The following is a 23,256-nucleotide window of genomic DNA, read 5'->3' on the forward strand; positions in this document are numbered from 1 at the left end:
CGCCACCATGCCCGGCTCATTTTTTTTATATATATATCAGTTGGCCAATTAATTTCTTTCTATTTATAGTAGAGACGGGGTCTCGCTCTTGCTCAGGCTGGTTTTGAACTCCTGACCTTGAGCAATCCGCCCGCCTCGGCCTCCCAAGAGCTAGGATTACAGGCGTGAGCCACAGCGCCCAGCCCATGCTAATTTAATATGCTAAATTTTATGTGAGAAAATAGGCAGCTAAATGTTTATTCAAGATTCCAGACCTAGAAATACCTTATTTCAGCTGTTAGATGATTATAGTCCAGTCTATTTGATAAAAACATTTTAATTGTCTAAGGGTTGCCTTTCTGACACAAATATGCCCACTTACAATGTAATAATGGATGTCATATCTAAATGTGCCCGAGGGTTAGGCCAGAAAGGGATGCCAAGTGAAATGGTTAAATAAAGTCTTTAAACTATTTTGAGGTATGATCCTAGGTTCAATCCTGAATCAACAGTACAAACTATCTGTCATTCAAGGTCCAGTCAGGAAAAAATAAACAACCTTGGGTATCCAGAAGAGAGGAATGTGATACAGGAAAGAGGAAGAGGCAGGGAAGCCAGTCAGGACAGTGAGGCAACCCAGACACTAGCAAAAGCAGGAAGCCACCACCTCTCTTGGGCTGGCAAGAAAAGAGAGAAGGTGGTATAGTCAGAGTCCAGGAGTTAGGAGGACATTGTCAAGGCAGACATGCCCTGTAGGTGCTGCAGATCCCAGAAGAGGGGCAGCAGCTGTTAGAGATGCCATCCAAGGCAATGAAGAAAGGAGAGAAAAGCCCTGCTATTCTCCCGCCCGTGCTTGCACTGGAACCTGAGAAACAGCCTGCAGGAGCCAGCTCTGCTGCCTTACAGAGCAGGGTAGCATGAGGACAGGCAAAGGATCTGAGCACATGTAAGCTTAGGACCAGCAGAAACTGGTAAAAACAGGAAGACATTCTCTTAAGTAAAATCAAAGCTCAAGTGTTAGAGCAACTTAAAAGAATATTACGGTCAAAGGTGGGATATTTTAAATTTTTTCTTGCTTTTTAGAGGTCCTGTTCTAGTTTGGAGATTTAAGTTACCAGTTTTTAAATTTTTTATTCTAGGTCATGGAAGAGCCAACATGTGGGGGAACTTTTTTGTTCTTGTGTCCAAATATACAATCTATACAGATGTAGCTTCTCTGTCCTTTAAATTTAGTAAGCAAATTTGATTAAACATTTGAAAGCTGCAAAGGTGCAAGGTAGGAGAAATTCTGCCTCTGCTGATTAGCAACTCTCTGATATTGGACAAAACCACTCATAGCAGTTTATTTTCCTCATATCCAAAATGGACACAATAATACCTTCTTACTTAGGTACCAAGAGGTACTGTTATCGTCACTTAATTCTCTAAATGGTCCTATAAGATAGGCACTATTATCATCACCATTTTAAAGATGAGAAAACTGAGGCACAGAGAGATTAGGTAACTTGCCCCAAATCATCACACACCTAGGAAGTACATGGCGGGACAAGGATTTGAACTCATGCAGTGTGATTCTGACTCTGGAGTCCATGTTCTTAATCACTACACTGTACCAAAATCTTGAATGAATAAACCATTCCCTTATTGCCTAATACACAGGTTGCTTGTAATCCCTCCCTTCTCTCTCTCTCCCCCTCCCCCTTCCTTCTTTTAAATCTGGCTTAAGAGAAATTCTGATGAGTAGAAATTAAAGATAAGGATGTGTTTCTGGAACTTTATGTGTCCAATGACAACTTTACTTAACATGATGAAACGCTTGCCAAAGAGGTGAAAGTTTCAAGGCCATCAGCCATGCAGGGCTGGTATGGTATGATTAGGCAGCCTGGATCAAGTACTCTGAGACAGCTGCAGAACAAGTGCAAGAAGGTGCAGACTGGTATGAACCAGCCCTGGCCAGCACTTGGCATAGCTTCACAATACAGCTTTCAATCTAATTTTAGGGTGAAAAATGAAAAGCACTTCTATGTTTCTTTGTCTCAAAAATGCCCAAATGTTAATGATTTAGTGTCTAAACTGAAGTACCACTTTGTACAATGACATGCTTTTATACTGTAAATTAGGCTAATCTAAACAGTATGATTATACATTTTTGAAGCCAGCCACCACGTAAATCTGACTACCCCAAAACTGTCATGCTGTGAAGAAGCCCAGGCTACCTATGCTGAGATATCATGTGGAGAAATGATGACCAGCCAGCCCAAGCTGTCCAGCCATTCCAACCTAGGTGTCACACATGGAAATGAAGAAGCCATCCTATACATTTCATATTTAGCAGACATGATGCAAAAAAACCCTGAGAAACCCAACTAATAGCCAGAATTAAAGCCTCAGTATTGCCTTAGTTCATTCAGGCTTCTATAACAAAACACCATAGACTAAGTGGCTTATAAACTATAGAAATTTCTTTCTCACAGTTCTGGAGGCTGAAAGTCTGAAATCAGGTTGACAACATAGGTTCTGGTGAGAACCCTCTTTTGAGTGATTTCTCCCTATATCCTCCCATGGTGGAAGGGGCAACAGTCTCTCTTGGTTTTGTTTTGTTTTTTGTTTTTTTTAATAAGGGCACTAATCCTATTCATGAGAGCTCTGTCCTTATGAACTAATCACTTCCCAAAGGCCTCATATCCTAACACTATGTTATGTTGAGGGTCACAATTTCGACATGAATTTTAGGAGAACACAGACATTGAGAGCAGACATATGCTCCCAGTTGAACCATCCCAACCATTTTATAGCCTTTTGGGCCATCCCAGCCATCCTAGTCGTCACGGAGCAGAGATGAGCTATTCCTCCTGAGCCCTGTTTGAATTCCAGACCCACAAAATAAGGAGCATTAACAAATATTTAATGCCACTAAAAATAATAATAATTTCAAAAATAAAAATTTTTTCTACCCTGGGATTCAAAAAGGATATTTGGATGAGAAACAGTGGCTAAAAATAAGTCCCATTCCTACCCTAGCAACTGAATTGGCTCCTATGTTAAAAAGCAGTTGTTCACACCATTGGCATTGACTTTGATCCAAAGTCACATGTGTGACCTCTTCAGGGCAACAGCAAGGATGGCAGCTGAAGGCTTACCCTGGCAGAGTTTTTTTCAGGTTCTTTAGCCCAGAGGATCCGGAGTGATCTGTGAAACCCGGTGCTTCTCCTATTGCCAGGGGGCGCTCCAGCCACTCTGCTGCCTGATGAACAGCACTACCTCAGCCTGTCTGGGATGGTGAAGAAAGGTCTGGCTTTACGAGTAGCTTAATCTAGGTTCAAATACCAGCTTCACCACCTAAAGTAGTTGCATGACTCTGGGCAATTTATTGAACTTGGGGTCACTGAATTTTCCTCATCTTTAAAAGGAGGATAACAACATTAACATTGTAGGCTTGTAGTTAGGATTAAATGAGCCTTACTTTGCATTTAAAAATAATTTTGGCAAATATTTACTGAGCAACTCACAAATGACTTAAATTCCTTATCATCATCCTAAAATGGTCACTCAATTTTACCTTATAGAAATAAGCTGGTTTCTCAGTTATTTCATACTTTTCCTCTCTCCTCAAACCTCAAACTTCCCTCATACCCTTGTCCCCCTCACTGTAAGCTGATTACCTCACCGTATATTTTACTGATAAAAGAGAAGGAAAATATAGTTGCTTTCAGTCACCAAATCTGCATCGACTTCTCCTTTTCTCTTTCATCAATGGAGGAAGTGCCCCACCTCCTGTTAAAGATCAGTCTCTCCAGTTGGGCTAGATCTGAACACTTTTTACCCTCGCCACTGGATCATTCTATCAGCATTAAAACAGGCTTCACTACTTCCCATCTTTGAAAACCTCACCTTGACCCCTAATCTCCCTCTAGCTATTGCCCTGTTTCTTGGCTCTCTTCATAGCAGATTCTTGAGAAAGTTTCTATAACCACCATATCTCTACTCTATCACCTATTCACTCTTAAGTTCACTCAGATTTCGATTCCAGCTCTACCACCTCTCTGAGATTGTTCTCATCAAGGTCGTCAATGACCTTCTCATTGCCAGCTGCAGTGTCCCCTTTATTGTTCTCGTCTTATTCTACCTCTCAGCAGCCCAAGGCTCACAAGGACTCTTGAAACACTCCTCTTTTAACTTCTGTGACTCCATACTTTTCCAGTTTTTCTCCTTCTTTATGAGAGTCTCCATCTTCAGTCTCCTTTCCTTTCTCAACACAATGTGTAAATGTTAATATTTCTTAAGATATGATTCTATGTCCTCTTTTCTTTTATACCTACCCATTTCCCTAAGTGATCTCATCCTTCACTAGTTTTAAATACAGTATTATGCTGATGGCTTCCAAATGTACACATACTGTTCAGGCTGCTCTTATCCTCTCCAGACTCACATATTGTCAACTGCCCAATTGACACAGTCACTGGGATATTCAGTTGGCACTTGAAGCTTACCTTTCCTTATTCTACTTTGTTGCTACAACCAGAAAGCAAGGAGTCATCCTTGACTTTTCCCACATTCATTTAATAGTTTCTGTTGATTTTACTTCCAAAATAGGTTTCAAAACTATCCATTTCTTTCCATCTCCCATCATCTCTCATCTGAGTAGCTGCCTCCCATCTGGCCTTCCCATGCTCTCCCTCTTCCCACTGCCCCAGTCCATTCTCTATGACGTGGCCAGAGTTATCTTTCTAAACATAACTAAATCAATTCCTGTCATCTGTGTACTTCATAGCTGTCAGTGGCTTCTTGTTATGCTTTGAATAAAATCCAAACTGCTTACCATGGACTACAGTGCCCTGAGCCTTCAAGCCCATGCCTACACCTTAACCTCATCTCATCCTGCTCTCCTGCTCCCTTATGAGGCTCCAGTCACTTGGGCCTTCTGCAAATCTCCAATTCCTTCCTGTCCCTGGGCCTTTTGACTGTGGGCCCCTCTGCCTTGCTCTTCACCCCAATTGCTCCTTCTCATATTTTGGATCTCAATTGTGTCAGTTATGAACAGCCTTGCCTGCAAATAAAAGAAACCTCATATAAATAAAAGTGGCATAAACGCATGGAAGTTTGTTCGTTTGTCTTTTATAACAAAATTGCAGAAGTAGGCATCCTAGGGCTGGTACAGCAGCTGCATGAGACTATAGGGCCTCGGCCTCTTCCTGTCTTTCTGCTCTACCATCTTTCATATTTTGACCTCATGTGTTAGCCTGTTTTCTGCTGCTTTGACCGGGTAATTTATAAAGTAAAGAATTTTTCTTTCTCACACTTCTGAAGGCTAGGACTTTCAAGAGCATTGCACTGGCATCTGGTGAGGACCTGCTTACTGCTTCATAACATAGCAGAAGGGCAAGTAAGCACATAAGACAGAGACAGCATCAGGATTAGACTCCCTCTTACAACAACCTGCTCAAGATAACTAACTCACTCACATGATAGTATTAATCTGTTCATGAGGGCACCACCCTGGCTCATGACCCAATTGCCTTTTTTGTTTGTTTGTTTTGAGACAGGGTCTCACTCTGTTGCCCCAGCTAGAGTGCAGTGGCATCAGCCTAGCTCACTGCAACCTCAAACTCCTGGGTTCAAGTGATCTTCTTGACCCAGCCTCCAGAATACAGGAACATGCCACCACACCCAGATATTTTTTGTAGAGACAGTCTTACCATGTTTCTCAGGCTGGTCTTGAACTCCTGGCCTCAAGTGATCCTCCAGCCTCTGCCTCCCAAAGTGCTAGGATTACAGGCATGAGCCACTACACCTGGCCCCGGTTGCCTCTTATTAGGCCCACCTCCCAACACTGTTGCACTGGGGATTAAGTTTCCAATACATGAACTTTTGGGGGACATATTCAAACCATAGAACCTAATATGTCTGACTTCATACTTGGTGCCTCAAGTTCACAATAGGGCTACTGCACCCTAAAAGCAGAAGAAGGGGAGAGTAGAGGGGCAAAACCAACTCAACTTTTTATGTAATTTTTATTATTCAGAATTTCAAACATAAAAAATAGAGTAGTATATAGGGCTCTGCATGGATCCATCATGCAACTACAGTAATTATCAACTTGTGGCCAATCTTCTTTCATCTATTATTCACTACACCTCAACTCTCCCTTTCTTCTCATTATTTTTTTTAGGGACAGGCTCTCACTCTCTTTCCCGTGCTGTAGTGTAGTGGCGCAATGACAGCTCACTGCAGCCTGAAACTCCTGAGCTACAGCAATCCTCTAGCCTCAGCCTCCCAACTAGCTGGGACTAAAAAGCACACCACCACACCCAGATAATTTTTAAATTTTTTTGTAGAGACAGGGTGTCACTATGTTGCCCAAGGTGGTCTGGAACTACTGGCTTCAAGAGATCCTCCTGTTTTAGCCTCCCAAAGTGCTGGGAATATAGGCGTGCACTGCTGCACTTGGCCCCTTAGTGTTATTTTAAAGCAAATTCTAGACATTCTTATCATTGTTTTCCAAAGTGTTTCACTATGTATTTTTAAAAGATAAGGCTTTTCCTTTTTATTTATTTATTTTTTAGAGGCAAGGTCTTGTTCTTTGCACAGGTTGGAGTTCAGTAGCGTGATCACTGAGCTCAATGTAACGTCAAATATCTGGGCTCAAGCAATCCTTCTGCCAGAGCCTCTTGAGTAGCTGGGACTACAGGTGTGAGCCACTGTGCCTGCCTGGCTTTTCCTTTTCATACATAACCACAACACAATTATCACACAAAACAATAGCAATTTCTTAATATTATCAAATATCCAATATTCAAATTTCCAATTGTCCCATAAGAATCATATTTTCTATAGTTTAAAGTGTCGAAAAAAGGTACTTGCAATTGACATGTCCTTGAAATCCCTTAAGTCTATGGGATTCCCCTTCATCTCTTTTTTAATGTCTCAACTTATTTTTTGAGTAAACTAGGTCATTTGTCCTGTCGAGTTTGCCACAGTCTAGATTTTCCTGATTGCATCTCTATGGTATTCTCTGTCTTCTATATATCTTGTAAGTTAATAGTTGTATCTATAGTTTTGATTAGATTCAGATTTGTTGTTGTTGTTCCTTTTTCATTTTCTTGGCTAGACTATTTTGTAAGAGGTATTGTGTTCCGCTATCCAGAGGTACCTAATGAATTGTTGTCTCTCTTTTTGTGATATTAGAAGTTTTTGATGATTACTGTCTAAATGCATTAATTCATTATGTTAGAAAATGGTAATGCTTTAATTCTATCATTCCTTCTTCATTTGTTAACTGGAATACATTTATAAAGAGAAACTTCCTCCCTCTATTATTAGGTTACCCAATAGATACAGACAATAAAAGAAAAATAAATGCTTGATACTTTCCCTTAGTTTATCAGCTTTTAAAATAGTGAATCAATTCACTAGCATCCTCCAATGATAATCAATTAGGCTTTTTTAAAAAATTGTCTACATAGGAGCGACTCGTTGGCCCGGGCCACGCATGCGCCGAGCTTTCCTTTCGCTTTTCCCACCCCCCGCCCCTCTCTGTCTTCTCTGCGCTGGGAGCAGTTCTCCTGCCACAGCCCCTCATCCCCTGAAAATGTACGCCTGCTCAAAGTTCGTCTCCACCCCCTCTTTGGTCAAGAGCACCTCTCAGCTGCTGAGTCGACCATTGTCTGTAGTGGTGCTGAAACGACCAGAAACACTGACAGATGAGAACCTCAGGATCCTGGCAGTCTCACGTCCCCTGACCTCAGTTGTCCCTAGCCACAGCTTCCAAACCAGCACCATTTCAAGGGACATCGACACAGCAGCCAAGTTCATTGGGGCTGGGGCTGCCACAGTTGGGGTGGCTGGCTCTGGGGCTGGGATTGGGACCGTGTTTGGGAGCCTCATCATTGGTTACGCCAGGAACCCTTCTCTGAAGCAACAGCTCTTCTCCTACGCCATTCTGGGCTTTGCCCTCTCAGAGGCCATGGGGCTCTTTTGCCTGATGGTGGCCTTTCTCATCCTCTTCGCCATGTGAAGGAGCCGTCTCCACCTCCCATAGTTCTTTCTCCCGTGTCTCGTCTGCCCTGTGTGTTCCTTTTCCTGTACCTCCCCAGGCAGCCTGGGGAAAGTGGTTGGCTCAGGGTTTGACAGAAGAAAGGTAAATAAATACTGTATTAATAAGATGAAAAAAAAAATTGTCTACATAAACTCATGGATTTAAACATATTTGATATGTTTCAATGCATTGCAGTTATTATCCTTCCTGATACTCAAACTGTCCCATCTTTGGCCATTGGGAGTGTCCTCAAATTGATTCACCAGTTCCTTTCTTATCAGAAAAACCAAAACTTTTCTGAATCATCATGTGAACAGTTTCCACTTTTATCTCACTAGCCAGAGTTGTGTCACAGGAGTTTCTTCAAAGAGGCTTCCCCTGATGCCCCATCTAAAGAATGCACCCCTTATTATTCTTCAGAACACTATCCTGGTTACTTCCCTTGTAGCCATAATGTGTAGTTGTTGTATTTGTTCATTTGTTAAGGGTCTGAGTGCTTCACTGGATTGTATGCTTCACAATGTGAAGCTTTACATTTGCAGGTGCTCATAGAAGATATTTAATAAATATTTGTTGAATTAATAAAACAAATGAGGTAGACACCATTGTATATAGCACTGTCCACTGTCCAATACAATAGCCACAAGTCACTTGTTACTATTAATATTTAAATTTAAATATAAATTAATTAAAATGAAATAAAATTTAAAATCCCGTTTCCTAGTCTCATTAGCCACATTTCAAGTGCTTGAAAGCTATGTGTGGCTAGTGGCTACCATATTGTACAGTGTAGATATAGTGCATCTCCCTCATCACAGAATTCTTTTGGATAGTGCTGGAAAGAAGAAACTGGCTAAGAGGGAAGTTAATTTAATCAAGGTCAACCAGTTACTAAGGTCACACAGCTAGAAAAAGAAAGAGCTGGAATTCAAACCTATGTCTGAGTGACTTCAGAGATTGCGCTCTTAACACCATGACATAGTTATGGCTGTTAATTATTACTTGCTTAATCTTGCTTTCAATTCAGTTTTCTGCAGGAATTTATAGGGGCCTTTAAGCCTGGCTATTAGTAGGGTAGCCAACTGTCCCAGTTTTTCTGGGACTGAGGAAATTCCCAGGATACATAAAAGTCTCAGCAAACCATCCTACCTATTTATTAAAATTATCTATTGAGATTGAGGCAGGTAAATAGGAGGGTTCACTGAATTCTATTTCAACCACTTGCATCAACCATATTGCATGCTAGAAGTGAGAAAATTGAAGTCTTGTCCCAGATTTTCTTACAGGTTGGGTCCTATACTTGGGCAAGCTCTGTTAAGCAGATGCACTTGGGCAACACCTGGAAAGCCAGATTGAGGAGGAGGGTGCATTCTGCTGTTTTGTCTGGCAGGCAGTACAGGGGTAGCAGAGGTCCCAGCGTCCTGCTCTTAATGTCATGGATTTGGAATAACAGAATATGGGGCTTGTATTGTGCAGGTGTAGACTCAGCCAGATACGGTAAATCCTAGGAGCGGTGACTCCCTGATTTCTTGGTTTATGATAGTAACAGAAATAGCCACTCCCTTAGTAAGTTGAATTCCACCCAAAGAGAGTCATTACTGGAAGCCCAGCTTGGAGGCTGTTCCTTCCGCCTTTCCAGTGATTTTTATCCACCCAATTCTCTATATTAATTCATTTAATGCTGAAATGAGTTAAATTGATGACACATTGTGATATAATAAAAAATAGATATTTCTCGATATGGAGATTCTAATCCCTTGGAATTGCCTGGGTGTTAGGAGTGTCTTGCTCTAATGAGGCAAGTCTTGGTGGGCTGCTGGCTGGGGGCTGATCACTAGAAAGACTAAGCCATAATTAGAAGCTTAAAACTTTCAGCCCCACTCCCCATCCTCCTGGACAGGAAGAAGGGCAGGACATTGAATTAATAATTGGTCATGTCAACATGATGAAGTCTCCATAAAAATCCCTGAACTAGGGGATTTCGAGAGCTTCCAAGTTACGAACATGTGGAAGAGAGCATGGAAGCTTTGCTTTCCTCCTCATATACCCTGCCCTATGTATCTCTTCATCTACTTGTAATCTGCATTCTTTAATAAATCGTTTATAATAAATCAGTAAATATAAGTGTTGCCTGAGTTCTGTGAGCCATCCTAGCAATACTCAAACCTGAGGAGGGGATCGTGGGAACCCTGATTTGTAGCTGGTTGGTCAGAAGTTCAGGTCATAACCTGGGATTTGCAATTGGCATCTGAAGTGGTGGGCAATTTTGTGGAACTGAACCCTTAAACTATAGAACCTGACATTATCGCCAGGTGGGCAGTCTAAGAATTGAATTGTAGGACACCTGGTTGGTATCTGCTGGAGAATTGCTTGGTGTGTGATGAAACCCCACACATTGTGGTCACAGTGTTCTGTGTTGTGCCTGAGTATCAGAGTAGAAGGAGAAAACAGTTTGTTTTTGCCTTTATGAGGTGTTTTTATTTTTTGCCACTAACAAACCCTCACTATTCAGAGGGCAATTCACCTGGAAAACAAGGCAGCTATAAAATAAATCTGAATGTCTATAATGCTAGGACCCTAATATAAGACTTCCCTTATCACTACTATTATTCTTGAAGAAATGTGCATATATCCTATTCACCAGTATCCTGAAAATATTGGAACTTTGATTTTGGAAAAATGACTATATATTAATAAATAAATACACATACACACATACATGCTCCTCAACTTACAATGGGGTTATGTCCCACTAAACCCATCATAAGTTGAAAATATCATTAGTCAAAAATGCATTTAAGACATCTAATCTACCAAACATCATAGTTTACCCTTGTCTATCTTTAATGTGCTCAGAACACTTACATTACCCTACAGTTGGGAAAAATCATCTAACACAAGGTCTACTTTATACTAAAGTGTTGAATATCTTATAATTTATTAAATATTCTACTGAAAGTGAAAAACAGTGGTTGTATGAGTACTTGAAGTATGTTTTCTACTGAATGCATATCGCTTTTGCTCCATTGTGAAGTAGAAAATTTATAAATTGAACCATTGTAAGTTAGGGAACATCTGTATACAAATTAGAAACCATCATAGCAAGAAAAAATTTTTAGGGGGAAAAAGGCTCTTTTGGAAACAAAAAGAATAGTCAATGCTAGCTGCAAAAAAAAAAAATCAGTCAGAAATAAAGGAACCCAGTAATTGCTATGAAAAGCAATGCTGTATAGGCAGTGTAATATTACATCAGCCACTTGATACAATATTCTGCAGGTAATGGGAGATAAACCGCCTTTTGAGGGGCATTACAGCTGAGTTATGAAGTGTATAGGTGTAAAGGAAAAAACAAACTATTTCTTCTCTCTACTCCCACACTCACAACACAGAAAACTTTTGTGACCAAAGATGTGTGAGAGTTTTCCCCACATATCAAGCAATTCTCTAGTGGACACCAACTGGGTGTCCTATGATTCAATTCAATCTTGACACTATCTACCTGGAGATAGCATCAGATCTCACTTGAGAGCTTAGTCCCATAAGACTGCCCCCACTTCAGAAACCAATTGCAAGTCCCAGGTGCTTCTGAATGACTAGCTATAAATTGAGATTCCCACAATTTCCCTCCTTGGGTTCAATAATTTGCTAGTACAGCTTACAGAACTCAGGGAAACACTTTACTTACGTTTCTTTACATTTACCAGTTTATTATAAAGGATATTATGAAGGATACATATGAACAGATAAAGAGATGCATAGACCAATGTGTGGGGGGTGCCACCCTCCTAGCACTTCTATATGTTCAACAACCTGGATGATCATCAAATTTCATTATTCAAGAGTTGTAGGGAGCTTAATCTCCAACACTCCCTTCCTTTTCTCAAGGTTGGTAGGTGGGACTGAAATTTTCAACCCTCAAGTTCTCCAATCACTTGGTCTTTCTGATGACTGGCCCCATCCTGAATCTATCTCAGGGCCCACAGTAAGTCATCTCATTAGCATAAACTCAGGTATAATCAAAAGGAGTTCATTATGAATAACAAGACACTCCTGCCACTCAGGAAATTCCAAGGGTTTTAGGAACTCCAAGACAAGAACTGGGACAAAGGTCAAATATATTTTGTATTATACTACAGCAGGTTCTGGAGCCACCCAAATTTTAGTTCAAATGTCAGTGACACCATTTTCTGCTGTGTGAACTTGAATAAGTTAATGAACCTCTCTAAGCTTCAGTTCCCTCATCTGGAATATGAGGATAATAATAGTACCCAACTCATATGGATACTGTGATGATTAAAAAGATGACACTTATAGTATGCTTAGTACAGTGTATGGCCCATGAGAACTTAATAAATGTTAGGTAACATGACTATTATAATTTTTCTGAACTCCGCTCCATTCCTGAAATTATGCCCAAAACTTGGGTTCATTCTGATTATAGGCTATCAAATTTCTAGGCAGCCACACCCCATCCTCCTTCAGATCATAATTAGTAGGTGCTCAAAAAATATTAGTGACTGACAGGAAGTTTGTTCGTGAGGAGTGTGGTTCATTCCTGCACACACAGTTATTACTAGTACTGGCAGCTGCTAATGCTGTATTTTTTCATCTCTATTAACCAGAATAAAACAACAACAAAAATAGACAATAAAAGTATCTTGTGTATAAGTGTTTGAAGAAAACACTCCATCACCAGGGAGAAAAGTAATCAACACAGAAGAACAGTAAAGAAAAAGATCTTATTCTCATGTGATTATTGGTTAGTGATTGTCTATGGCTATTTGGTGCCAATTAGTCTAGAACCCAAATAGTAAATGGCTTCAAGAGGTAATTATTTAGCTCAAGGAGGAGTGAGACACCACTGCTATTATGTTTTCAAGGCCTTTCTGAGACTGATAATTTAAAGGGGCTCACATTCCTCAGATAAAAGGTTTTTTTCTTTCTCCGATTCTACCCTAAAATAATTCTTTAATCCACCTGACGTTCTTATTCCAATTGTTATATCCTTCTCTCTGTCCCTTATCACCTCTTACCTGGTTTTTTCTAGTAATCTTCTACTGGTCACCCTTACTAGGGACCTCTTCCCTCAATCTAGTCTTCTGGCTGCTGCTGAGGTTCCACCTGTACTGCAAATCCAGTAGTTTTCCACTGCCTACAACTTTTCAGTAGTTTCCCCATGTCCCTCAGTTAAAAGTCCAAACTTCTTCCTATGGGTAGAAAGTCATCTGAGATTTGTATCCCATCTAACCTTTTCAGCCACTGTTGCTCACCTTCTCCTTTCCTAGGCTCTTGTTCAGCCTTGCTGAACTCCTGGCATTTTCCCAAACATGCCAGGTTGTTTCAAATCCACCCATAGAGTCTTGGCTCCTTCACTTCTAAATGGATTCTCTTAAACCTTCCCTCCCTATTCACCTGAAAAAACCCCATGATTATTCACAATTCAGTTTAGGGGTCATTTCCTCCCTGAAGCCCATTTTAACATCCACTTCAGCACCACCTGCCCCCTCCTTCCTTCCCTACTCCATCATCGCTCACTCTCTGGAGTCCTCTGGAGTTATCTCCTGCAGCATAGATGACATGCTTTGCTTTCTTCATTGTTTCTCCAAACAAAGATCATCTGTACCATATTTCCTGTTTCTTATAAAGCTGTTATTATTGTTTTTTTAATTTTAAAAATATTTATCATCATTACCATGTTCATTATCATCATCCTCACCTACTGATAAATCGATCTATGGACCTTGATGCAGAATCTGTGCTTAAAAAATTTCCCAGGTTACTGGTAATGTTCTGTTTCTTGTTCAGGTGCCAGTTACACTGGGTGTTAATTTGGAAAAAATTAAATGGTCTTTTTAGGATATGCATACTTTTCTGTACATATGTTATTTTTTAATAAAAAATTTAAAAGAACATCTTTTGTTGCCTCCTGAATATCTGGCACTCAGACAGATATGACAAATTACGGTGAAGGCTAGGGTTAGTGTTAGGGTTGGGACTAGAGCTAGAATTAGGGCTAGAACTAGGGTTAGGGTAAAAAAAGTTAAAAAGGAAAAATTCCCTTGGTTATTCTTATATAAAACTGATGTTGGAGAACCATTGACTTTTCTGTCTGTCTACTGAATGATATGTAAGCCCTTTGAAGGAATTGAAGGCATCTATTCCCAACATCTGTTTTAGTGCCTACAACAAGAGTACACATTTAATAAATAATTGATAAATAAATATGAACAGAGGAAGAAAAGTGGTTTATGGGTTCCCTTCTTCTTCTTTCTCTTCCAAACACTATTTGTTCCATGCCCGTCATGGAGCACAAGATAGCTCATGCCTCAAAGTTACACCTCCTACACACCCCCTGAATAAACCTGTGAAATGCCACCTGGCTTCCTCCCTGCCACACGCTGGGTGTAACTGATCCAAGCATCAGCCTAACAAGGGTAGGAGAATGGAAGCAGGTGGAGGACGTTCTGTCCCCAGTACTAGTACTTTTGCCCTATCTGGGTCTGAGCCACCTGGCTCAAGCCTTCCTGGCCATGCCTGGGTGTCTGGCTGGAGAGAATACGTCCTTGGAGATACTGCAATGCTAACGATTCTATTTGCATCTCTGATGTAAGTTGTTCCTAAGCTACTCAGCTCAGTTATGTGGGAATTTTAGTTTGAAAATGATATATTGAATATTTAGGAGCAGTAGTGGTGATTTTTAACAAATTTCCAGTAGAAAGTGAAAGGGACCCTGGATGAAATATCACCTAAGTCATTTATTAAGTCACAAATAATTATTGAGTGCTTCCTAGGGATACAGTGACAAACAAGAGTCATCTACCTTAATGGAACTTACAGTTGTGGGGGAGATGGGCAATCAAATAATAATATCTAACTTTTTCATAGACTTATATTGTGCTGGACATTTTTCATATGTCAACCTTTAATAACGAGATACAGAAAATGTGATTAAGTATGGAATTTGAGTGCAAAGCTTGAGGACTGCCACCTGGAAACACTGGCAGATGGCATCAGTGTTCCAAAGTGGGGAAGTTTCACTTATGTAGGCACAGACAGAGAAGTTCTAGTAGGATTGCAATATTTTCCATACGAGACCAATGCATATGCTACAGTGATTTGATTGGTTACAGATTGCTGCATTCCTAGGAAGAGTAACTTATTGCTCTTCCTTGAGGAGGAGCAATGATCTCAGGGGGTCTTATCTAATTATTTACAGGGGGAAAAAAGGCAGAAGTTACAGCTGCATGCCAGATGACTCAGGCTGCATAGCCACATTCCTCTCAAGACTCAGAATAAAGTTCCAACAGTTTTAAGTTTGAATTATTTAATTTCATACATGTATTAATTCATTTCATTATTGTAACAATTCAGTTATGTCCTATTATTATCCCAATTTACAAATGAGGGAATGGATGTGTTGTATAGTTACAAACTGATAAGGGGTCAGGAAGGGAGCATAAGGAGTAGGGAGTGGGTATAGCAGGAAGACCTACTGTAGTCCTTAGGGTCAGGGGAGATTTCTCTACATATGAGGATGACGTGGAGATCTAAGGTGTAAGATGGAATTTAGTAGACTAAAGAGATCTAAGGGAAGAGGATTGCAGACAACAGAAACATCAGATGCAAAATGTTTGGGGAACTGAAGGCAGCACAGGGAACCCAAGAAGAGGCAGGAGAGGTAGGCATGGGTCAGATCACCTAGGGTTTTTTCTCTATGTCTTCAAATAGTATAATAAGTTAGGGAAACAGAGAGAGTTGAGATTTAGGATCTAGTCCTAGCTTTGTTCTTAATAATCTCAGCCATCTGTCTGTGCCTCAGTTTCCTTATCTGAAAAGAGTGTGAAAGGGTGAATGGACCAGAGCTTTCAAGTGGCCCCTGTGGTTTTAAAGCTCTGATTCTAGGTAAGGCTCTGCTGAAAGGAATTGCCAAACCAAGGCGCAAGCCCTGGATGCTGCTCAATACTCTGAGGCCCAGGGGCAGCAACCCCAGTGGCCAGCCAGCATTGCCTGTCTCTGACTCCTCTGTAGATTAATTACAAATCATGGAGCATATCACACACAGTAAGTCACATAAATATGGCTGTGAACATGGTTTGTTCCCCTCATTTGAAAGGAAGGGAGAACTGCTAATAACAGTGTAATAAGGACAGTTACCTCTTCTGAGCATTTATTGTGTGTCAGGATTGTACTGGGTACTTTTAGGTGGATTTCCTCACAACAGCCCCCTGTTACAGATAGGAAAGCTGAGGCTTCAAGGGATACATAACTTTGGGAAGGCACTCACCACCCAAACTTGCCTTGCCTACTGAGCATGCCCAGTCCTATGTCTTAGTGCTTGGTATGTTAACTTGAGCAATAACTTTCTCTGGGTTTGCACACTGGCCGGGTTGGAATTTGAACGCAGCGCTAATTCCAAAGCTCAAGGTGTTGATCATCATGTGATGCCGCCTTCCCCTCTTGAAACAGAGGCAATTCCTTACTCTGTAAATAACGTGATATTGTCTTTTGAAGTCCTTTCTGGGTGAGGAAAGCGCTTTTTATAGCACGGGCTTGCCTCTTGTTTACTTGGTCTCTTCCAGCACCGGTTAATCCTGTCTCCAATTTTGTCCTTCACTGTCCTTACACTGTATTCCCAGGTTTCCTCCCTGCAAAAGACAACTCCATGAGACCACATGGTGTTTGTGTGTGTGTGCCAGCAAAGAAATTTCACTCCCCTCCCTCCCCAAGTCTGCCTACTTTTCTATAAATAATTGTTCTTCTCCCTCCCCTCAGGCCTCTGAGTAGTTTGGTCACTTAACCAAATACACACGCACAGGCACGCGCGGGCGCGCGTAAGCACACACTCACAAAGGTGGGGGAGGGCAACGTGAGTGACCTTGCAAAGGTATCTTGCCCACTGAGGACAGGATTAGCAAAGCTGAAACCTCTGCAAATATTGGTCTTCCTCCCTCATTCCTCCCCAAACAGCTTGCTTCTCTCGCGCTTGCTTCGCCCAGTCCCCTCTCTGCTCGCTCCGCCATACAAAGCCCAACCCGCCCATCTCCTCTTTGCAAGCCTAGAGAACTTCATTCCCCATGTTGGAACTCGTCGGTGGCGGTGGCGGGCAGGACTGGGCATGCTCAGTGGCTGGGACAGGTCTGGGAGGCTAGGAAGCCGCGTTTGAAGTCGCGCGGCCGGGAGATCGGGGGGAGGCAGACGGCTGGGGGTGCGCGGGGATCCCCGATTCCGCGCCCGGGGAGGGCATGCTCCAGGCCGGCGCCGCGGGGCCGGCGCGTAGGGGGCAGGGCGTGGAGGAGGTGGGGGAGTCCGCGGGAGGAGGGGAGGAGCGCGCGGTTCGCCATCCCCAGGCGCCGGCTCTGCGGCTGCTGAATCGGAAGCCGCAGGGAGGATCTGGGGAAATAAAGACGCCCGAGAATGACCTCCAGCGAGGCTGCCTGAACCGGGGCCCGCGCGTAGCCCCGCCAACCCCCGGCATGGGCGACCGCAGCGGGCAGCGGGAGCGCTTGGCTCCGCACTCCCTAGGGGCGCCCCCGGGCACCGGCGCCGCCGCCGTGAACGGGCTGCTGCACAACGGCTTCCATCCGCCGCCAGTCCCGCCGCCGCTAGTCTGCAGCCGGGGCCCTGTGGGCGGCGGCGACGCGACACCCCCACGCCTCCCGCTCCTGCCGGAGCTCCAGCCGCAGCCACCGCTCCCTCAGCACGACTCCCCGGCCAAGAAATGCCGGCTGCGGAGGAGGATGGACTCGGGGAGGAAGAACAGGCCGCGTAAGTCCCGCCGGGAGGGGAGCGCAGGCGCGAGGCAGGCGCAGCGCGCGGGGCCCGGGACAGCGAGCCGCGGGGCAGGCTCCGCAGCGCGCCCCGTGCGCCCCAGCGCCTGCGGTCGTGGGACTGCACAGAGAGGGTGCCCAGGATTGATTCTTTCCCCAGAGGCACCAAGCACTAAAGATCGTTGCCTGAGCCAGCCAGTTGCTCTTTCCTATCAGCAGAACGGGCTGACTGAACACAGTAACTTGACTTGGTCCTTGTGTCAAGGCTCTATAAAAGGCAAATGCACTGCTCGCTCTTCTAATTGGTCGCTGGGAAAATGCATGTGTGTGAACGTTGGTGGGACTAGAGCGGGCTGCACAGTCGAGGTTGCCCTCTCCTCGCCCGTCTCCCTTCCTTGAGCGAGTCTTGCAGGGGTTGCCACTCAGGCGACCAGCCTGCCCTTTGAATCGCATAGTAGCCGCCAGCATCTCCGGTCTATTGGCGAGCGCAAGTCTGGAGGCGTGGAGTTTGACAACCTCCCAAATCACGGCCTATTAAACGCTGTTTCTTCACAGCCAATGAGAGGGTCTTTTGAGAGGGACACACCCACTGATACCATGTGGGCCGGAACTATGTGGACCAATGAGGATTAGAGGTAGATTTTTTTTTCCGAGGAAGGGGGTGGAAGGTAGGGGAGTTTGTAATTGTAATGTACAGCATAGAAAGCCGAAGTACGATATTTCACAATCTAAAGCTTGTATATATAATGGTAGTTTGTAAAGGATACCTTCCCCACAGGACGTTCTGGGATGTAAATCTGTAGGTCGAGTTTTCTAGTTTTTCTTGTCTGAGCCGAACCTCAACTGGTTCCCTCTTTGTGGTTGTCTTTAATGAAGCTTCTGAATGGCAAAAAGCAAAGTAAGTAGAATGCATACTAATAAATGACTGCATTCAAACATGCGCCTTTTGCATAGGGGTTATTCTGTTTGACATGGGGAAATTGTTAAATAGGTTTTAGATTTCTGTAAATGTTTGATATTTGGCAAACAGCCTAACACCTTCACTTTTTCCTGTCTCTCTTTTAGTCTTTTTATCTCTTTGACTCTTAGTTTTTCTGCATTGAATTAAAGTTTCTCAGACTTTAGAAAGCACTTTAACATGACTCTGATACTTGTGTTTTGTTGATTTGAAATATTAAGGTTAAAAGTTAAGATTTTGTGTGGAACTTTGAAGCCGCATAGCAGATCGGCTTATTGTAAGGAGTAAGGTTGTAAACTAGCACCTGAATTTTTATTTACTTTTGTTTTTGATATTTGTTACAAAATAACTTTCTTTATTGATTTAATATTGATCACCTATGATTTATTAACCTGTTTCACTCTTTTGAAACTACATTTTATTCTCTAAACTACATTAACAAATTGTAATGGGGTTTGCAATGAAAATAGCTAAAATATAAAGAAAGATAACTGTATATTTTGTTTCGTATTGCTAGCTTGAATGGCCTATGTTTAGTTGAGGATATAACACCTCTTGAAATAATTTTTGAGGAATTGAAAATACACTCTAGGCCAGGCGCAGTGGCTCACGCCTGTAGTCCCAGCTACTCTAGAGGCTGAAGCAAGAGTATGGTTTGAGCCCAGGAGTTTGAGATTGCTATGAGCTAGGCTGAAGCCACATCACTCTAGCTGGGGTTACAGAGCAAGACTATCTCAAAAAAAAAAAAAAAAAAAAAAACAGAAAAGAAAATACACTCTAACACTAGCATGAAGACAGAGAAAAACTAACCTACGCCTTGACTTGTACTTGCAAACCCGTAGAAGAAAATATAACTATATCTGTCTGTGCGCTTTGCGTCAAAAATTAAAGTGGTTTGTACTTTTTACAAAAATGAAAATCTTAATTGTTTTAAGTTTAGTAACAATGATAATTATTTATAAGTTTTTTAAAAGAATTTATCACAACTGACTTCATTATCCTATCTTTTCTCGGATTTGAACAAACATTTCTGAAATAAATTTTACACATTCTAAGGATTACACAATCCTCATCTGTTCTTTCACTTCTGAAACTTCTTAGTTGAAATTGTTTAATTTAATATCTTGTACCTTGCCTATTAATATTCACATATTTACTATAAAAAGAAATATTGCTCAATGAGTTGATATTTAGGTACTATAAGAGGAATCTTTTTAGAGTTAAGCATAGTCCTATTTTCTGAAGACTGACAGAATTTACATGAGCAATTATTGCAAAGAATATTTGAGTGCTTTGAATGTGTATTTTAAGAGTATGTTGGTGGTGAAGCATCAAGCTGGACAAATATTTGTTTCCTACTTAACAGTTTACAACATCAGATGCCTGCCTCTGTCCAAACCAGATGTGTGTTAGGACAGCCAGTGGTATCACTTCTAAAGACACATGGAATGCTTATGTGGTTAGGTGTGTTTCTATATAGAGTGCAATACAAACTTCATGTTTGAAAATGATGAATGGAATGAAACATATTTCAGAATTTTTAGATTATTTTAGAAATTTTAATCTGACCTCTCAGTTTAGATACTGTTTACCATCTTGCAATCTAAAACTCAGATCAGTGGCAGTGGCAGGTTGATTTTGCTAAACCAGGAAAGGAGAATGTTGTCCACTATATTCATCAAAAGTGATTGGTGGGGTGCAGTGGCTCCAACTTGTAATCCTAGCACTTTGGGAGACCAATGCAGGGAGCGATTGCTTGAGGCCAGGAGTTCAAGACCAGCCTGAGCAACATAGCAAAAGCGTCTCTACGAAAAATAGAAAAATTAGCGGGGCATGTTGGTGTACAGCTGTAGTCCCAGCTATTCAGAGGACTGAACCAGGAGGATCACTTGAGCTCAGGAGATTGAAGTTGCAGTGAGCTACAAGGATGCTACTGTACTTTAGCCAGGGTGACAGAGCGAGACCCTGTCTCAAGGGGGGAAAAAGTGACATCGCCACACTCTACTCCCCCTTGGAAAGCTTTCAAAACTAACTGCTTCATCAGAATTTCTTAGTTACTATTTACCTGCCTCTGCTACTTAGCAGTGGTGCAACCTCAACCAAGTCATTGGCTCTCATCTTGAACCGTTGGACTTGAGCTAAGTGATCTCAAACCATTGTTCCTTGTACCTTCAGAATTCTATGGGACTTGCACCCAAGCTGAGTGATTCACACCTGTAATCCTAAGCACTCTGGAAGGTTGAGGCGGGAGAAGCACTTGAGCTAAGGAGTTTGAGACCAGCTCTGAGCAAAAGTCAGACCCCATCTCTACTAAAAACAGAAAAAATTAGCTGGCATGGTGGAGAACGCCTATAGTCCCAGCTGTGGGAAGCTGACACAGTAGGATTCCTTGAGCCCAGGAGTTTGAGGTTGCAACGGCTTTCCATTTAGCCTGGGCTATAGAATGAGATTCGGCTTAAAAAAAAAAATTTATGATACTTTAGAACTGACAGTTCTTCCTATGCTGGTTACTGCTCCACCATGTGACTTACCATTTAATTATACATGCGGTTTTTTGCCTTGTGCTGATTGTTTTATATGTGTTACTTGGCCCTCCAATTAAATTGGAAGTCTGATTATAGATGATATATTTTTTCTCATATGCCTTGCCCCTTGGGTACAAGAACATATGATTGATGTCACAGAAAAAAGGTACAAGTAACATCACCACCCCATTGAGATGGATGTTTCCATCTCTACAGCAGACTTTGGCGAAAGTCCTTCAGTGGAGTTTTCGTAAGATATCAGTAGGGAGATTCTTTTGTTTGCTCATTGCAACACACATAAGTAGCACCTCGTGGGCGCAGCTCATTTACCAAATATTTTGAAACTAGTGATAGTCCTGTGTTGCTGTGAATGTCTAATGTGTTGTAAATGTGCAGTCATTCAATGCCCACCCCTTTCCCCAAGGGCTTGGATTTGAGTCTCAGCTGGATGAGAGCCAGTTACTAAACCTCTACTTTTCAGTTTCAGTATGAGTAAAATAGGGAAATCATACTACCTCATGGGGTTGATATAAGGATTAAATGAGATAATATATTTAAAAAAGAACTTATGGCTAGGTGTGGTGGCTCATGCCTATAATCGCAGCACTTGGGGAGGCTAAGGTGGGAGGACTGCTTGAGACCAGGAGTTCAAGACCAACCTGAGCAACATAGCAAGACCTTGTCTCTACAGAAAAATGGCAAAAATAAATTAAATTTAAAAAAAAAAAAAAGAACTTAGATCCTGTTTGGCACATAGCACTTATTCAGTAAATGCAAGCTGTTATCACTACCTCACTAGACACTGTCCACCATTAATCCAAAAGACAAGACAATTACGCTGGCAGATACAACCTCAGACTGACTTTCTTAGTTAAAAATAAAAATATAGGCCTAGAATAAGAAGGATCAAAAAGTTATATGTTTCTTTCTTTCTTTCTTTCTTTCTTTCTTTCTTTCTTTCTTTCTTTCTTTCTTTCTTTCTTTTTCTTTCTGTCTTTCTTTCTGTCTTTCTTTCTGTCTTTCTGTCTTTCTTTCTGTCTTTCTTTCTTTCTTTCCTTCTTTCTTTTAAAGGCCTAGTCTAGTGCAGTAGTGAGAAGTGGGAGAAAATAAAAGAGTTTGATGGGTAACTGTGAATAATCAATTGAGATAACTCACTACCTTTGGACCCACCCAAAAGATTTTATTTAATTACCTATAATACTCTTAGTCCCATGATTATTTTCCTCTTTTTTGTTTCCTTCCCTCCCTCTCGCTCTCTCTCTCTCTCTCTTTTTTTTTTTTTTTTTTTTTGCCTTTTTCCTCCTGGATATAGCTAAAAATATTGGATAGTACAAAAACTGTAGGAAGAAGCAGGAAAAAGTACTCATGCTCCCATCGCTCAAGAAAATAACTTTATTTTTTTAAATTTTTTTTCTTCTTTTATATTATAATTGATTTTATTTTTTTCTTTTCTCTTCGTCAGATCTAATGCTCTTTGAAAGAAAATAACTTTAAAATGTGTCATATTTTAAAGATAATTTTGAGATTTTATTAAGATAAGATTTTGATAACTCTGGTTTTTCTTTAAGAGACAAGAATTTCACTCTGTTGCCCAAGCTGAAGTGAAGTGATGTGATCATAGCTTACTGTAACCACAAACTCCTGGGCTCAAGCAATCCTTCTGCCTTGGCCTCCCCAGCAGCTGGGCCTACAAACATGCACCACCATGCCTGGCTAATTTTTTTTTTTAAATTTTTTTGTAGACACGGGATCTCACTATGTTCCCTAGGCTGATCTCAAACTCCTGACCTCAAATGATCCTCCCACCTCAGCCTACCAAAGTGCTAGGATTATAGGCATGAGCCACTATACCTGGCCTGATAACTTTTTTTTTTTTTGAGACAAAGTGTCACTCTGTTGCCCGGGCTAGAGTGCCATGGCGTCAGCCTAGCTCACAGCAACCTGAAACTCCTGAGCTCAAGCGATCCTCCTGCCTCAGCCTCCCAATTAGCT

General features: G+C 41.7%; 2 protein-coding genes across 3 annotated transcripts in view; both read left to right on the forward strand.

The window, feature by feature from the left end:
• Positions 1–7,481: 7,481 nt before the first annotated feature.
• On the forward strand, positions 7,482–8,153 carry LOC105871783 (ATP synthase F(0) complex subunit C2, mitochondrial). Its single transcript, XM_012765329.2, has one exon. The coding sequence runs from the start codon at positions 7,568–7,570 to the stop codon at positions 7,991–7,993; it is 426 nt and encodes a 141-aa protein (XP_012620783.2). The 5' UTR covers positions 7,482–7,567; the 3' UTR covers positions 7,994–8,153.
• Positions 8,154–16,981: 8,828 nt separating this feature from the next.
• The window catches only part of PANK1 (pantothenate kinase 1), a 59,984-nt gene continuing 53,709 nt past the window's right edge, over positions 16,982–23,256 (forward strand). Inside the window, exon 1 of one of the 2 annotated variants that reach the window (XM_012765286.3) lies at positions 16,982–17,779. In XM_012765286.3, coding sequence (XP_012620740.1) covers positions 17,257–17,779 — 523 coding nt within the window. In that variant the 5' untranslated portion in view covers positions 16,982–17,256. Of the gene's footprint in view, positions 17,780–17,928; positions 18,680–23,256 lie in introns of those variants that run through there. The other variant, XM_012765294.3, reaches the window with a different exon arrangement.

The sequence above is a fragment of the Microcebus murinus genome, chromosome 14 (genome assembly GCF_040939455.1).
Source record: "Microcebus murinus isolate Inina chromosome 14, M.murinus_Inina_mat1.0, whole genome shotgun sequence".
Taxonomy (NCBI): domain Eukaryota; kingdom Metazoa; phylum Chordata; class Mammalia; order Primates; family Cheirogaleidae; genus Microcebus; species Microcebus murinus.

Excerpts from the sequence above, each read along its gene's own strand:
- LOC105871783 (XM_012765329.2), top strand. The coding sequence starts at position 7,568 with ATGTACGCCTGCTCAAAGTTCGTCTCCACCCCCTCTTTGGTCAAGAGC.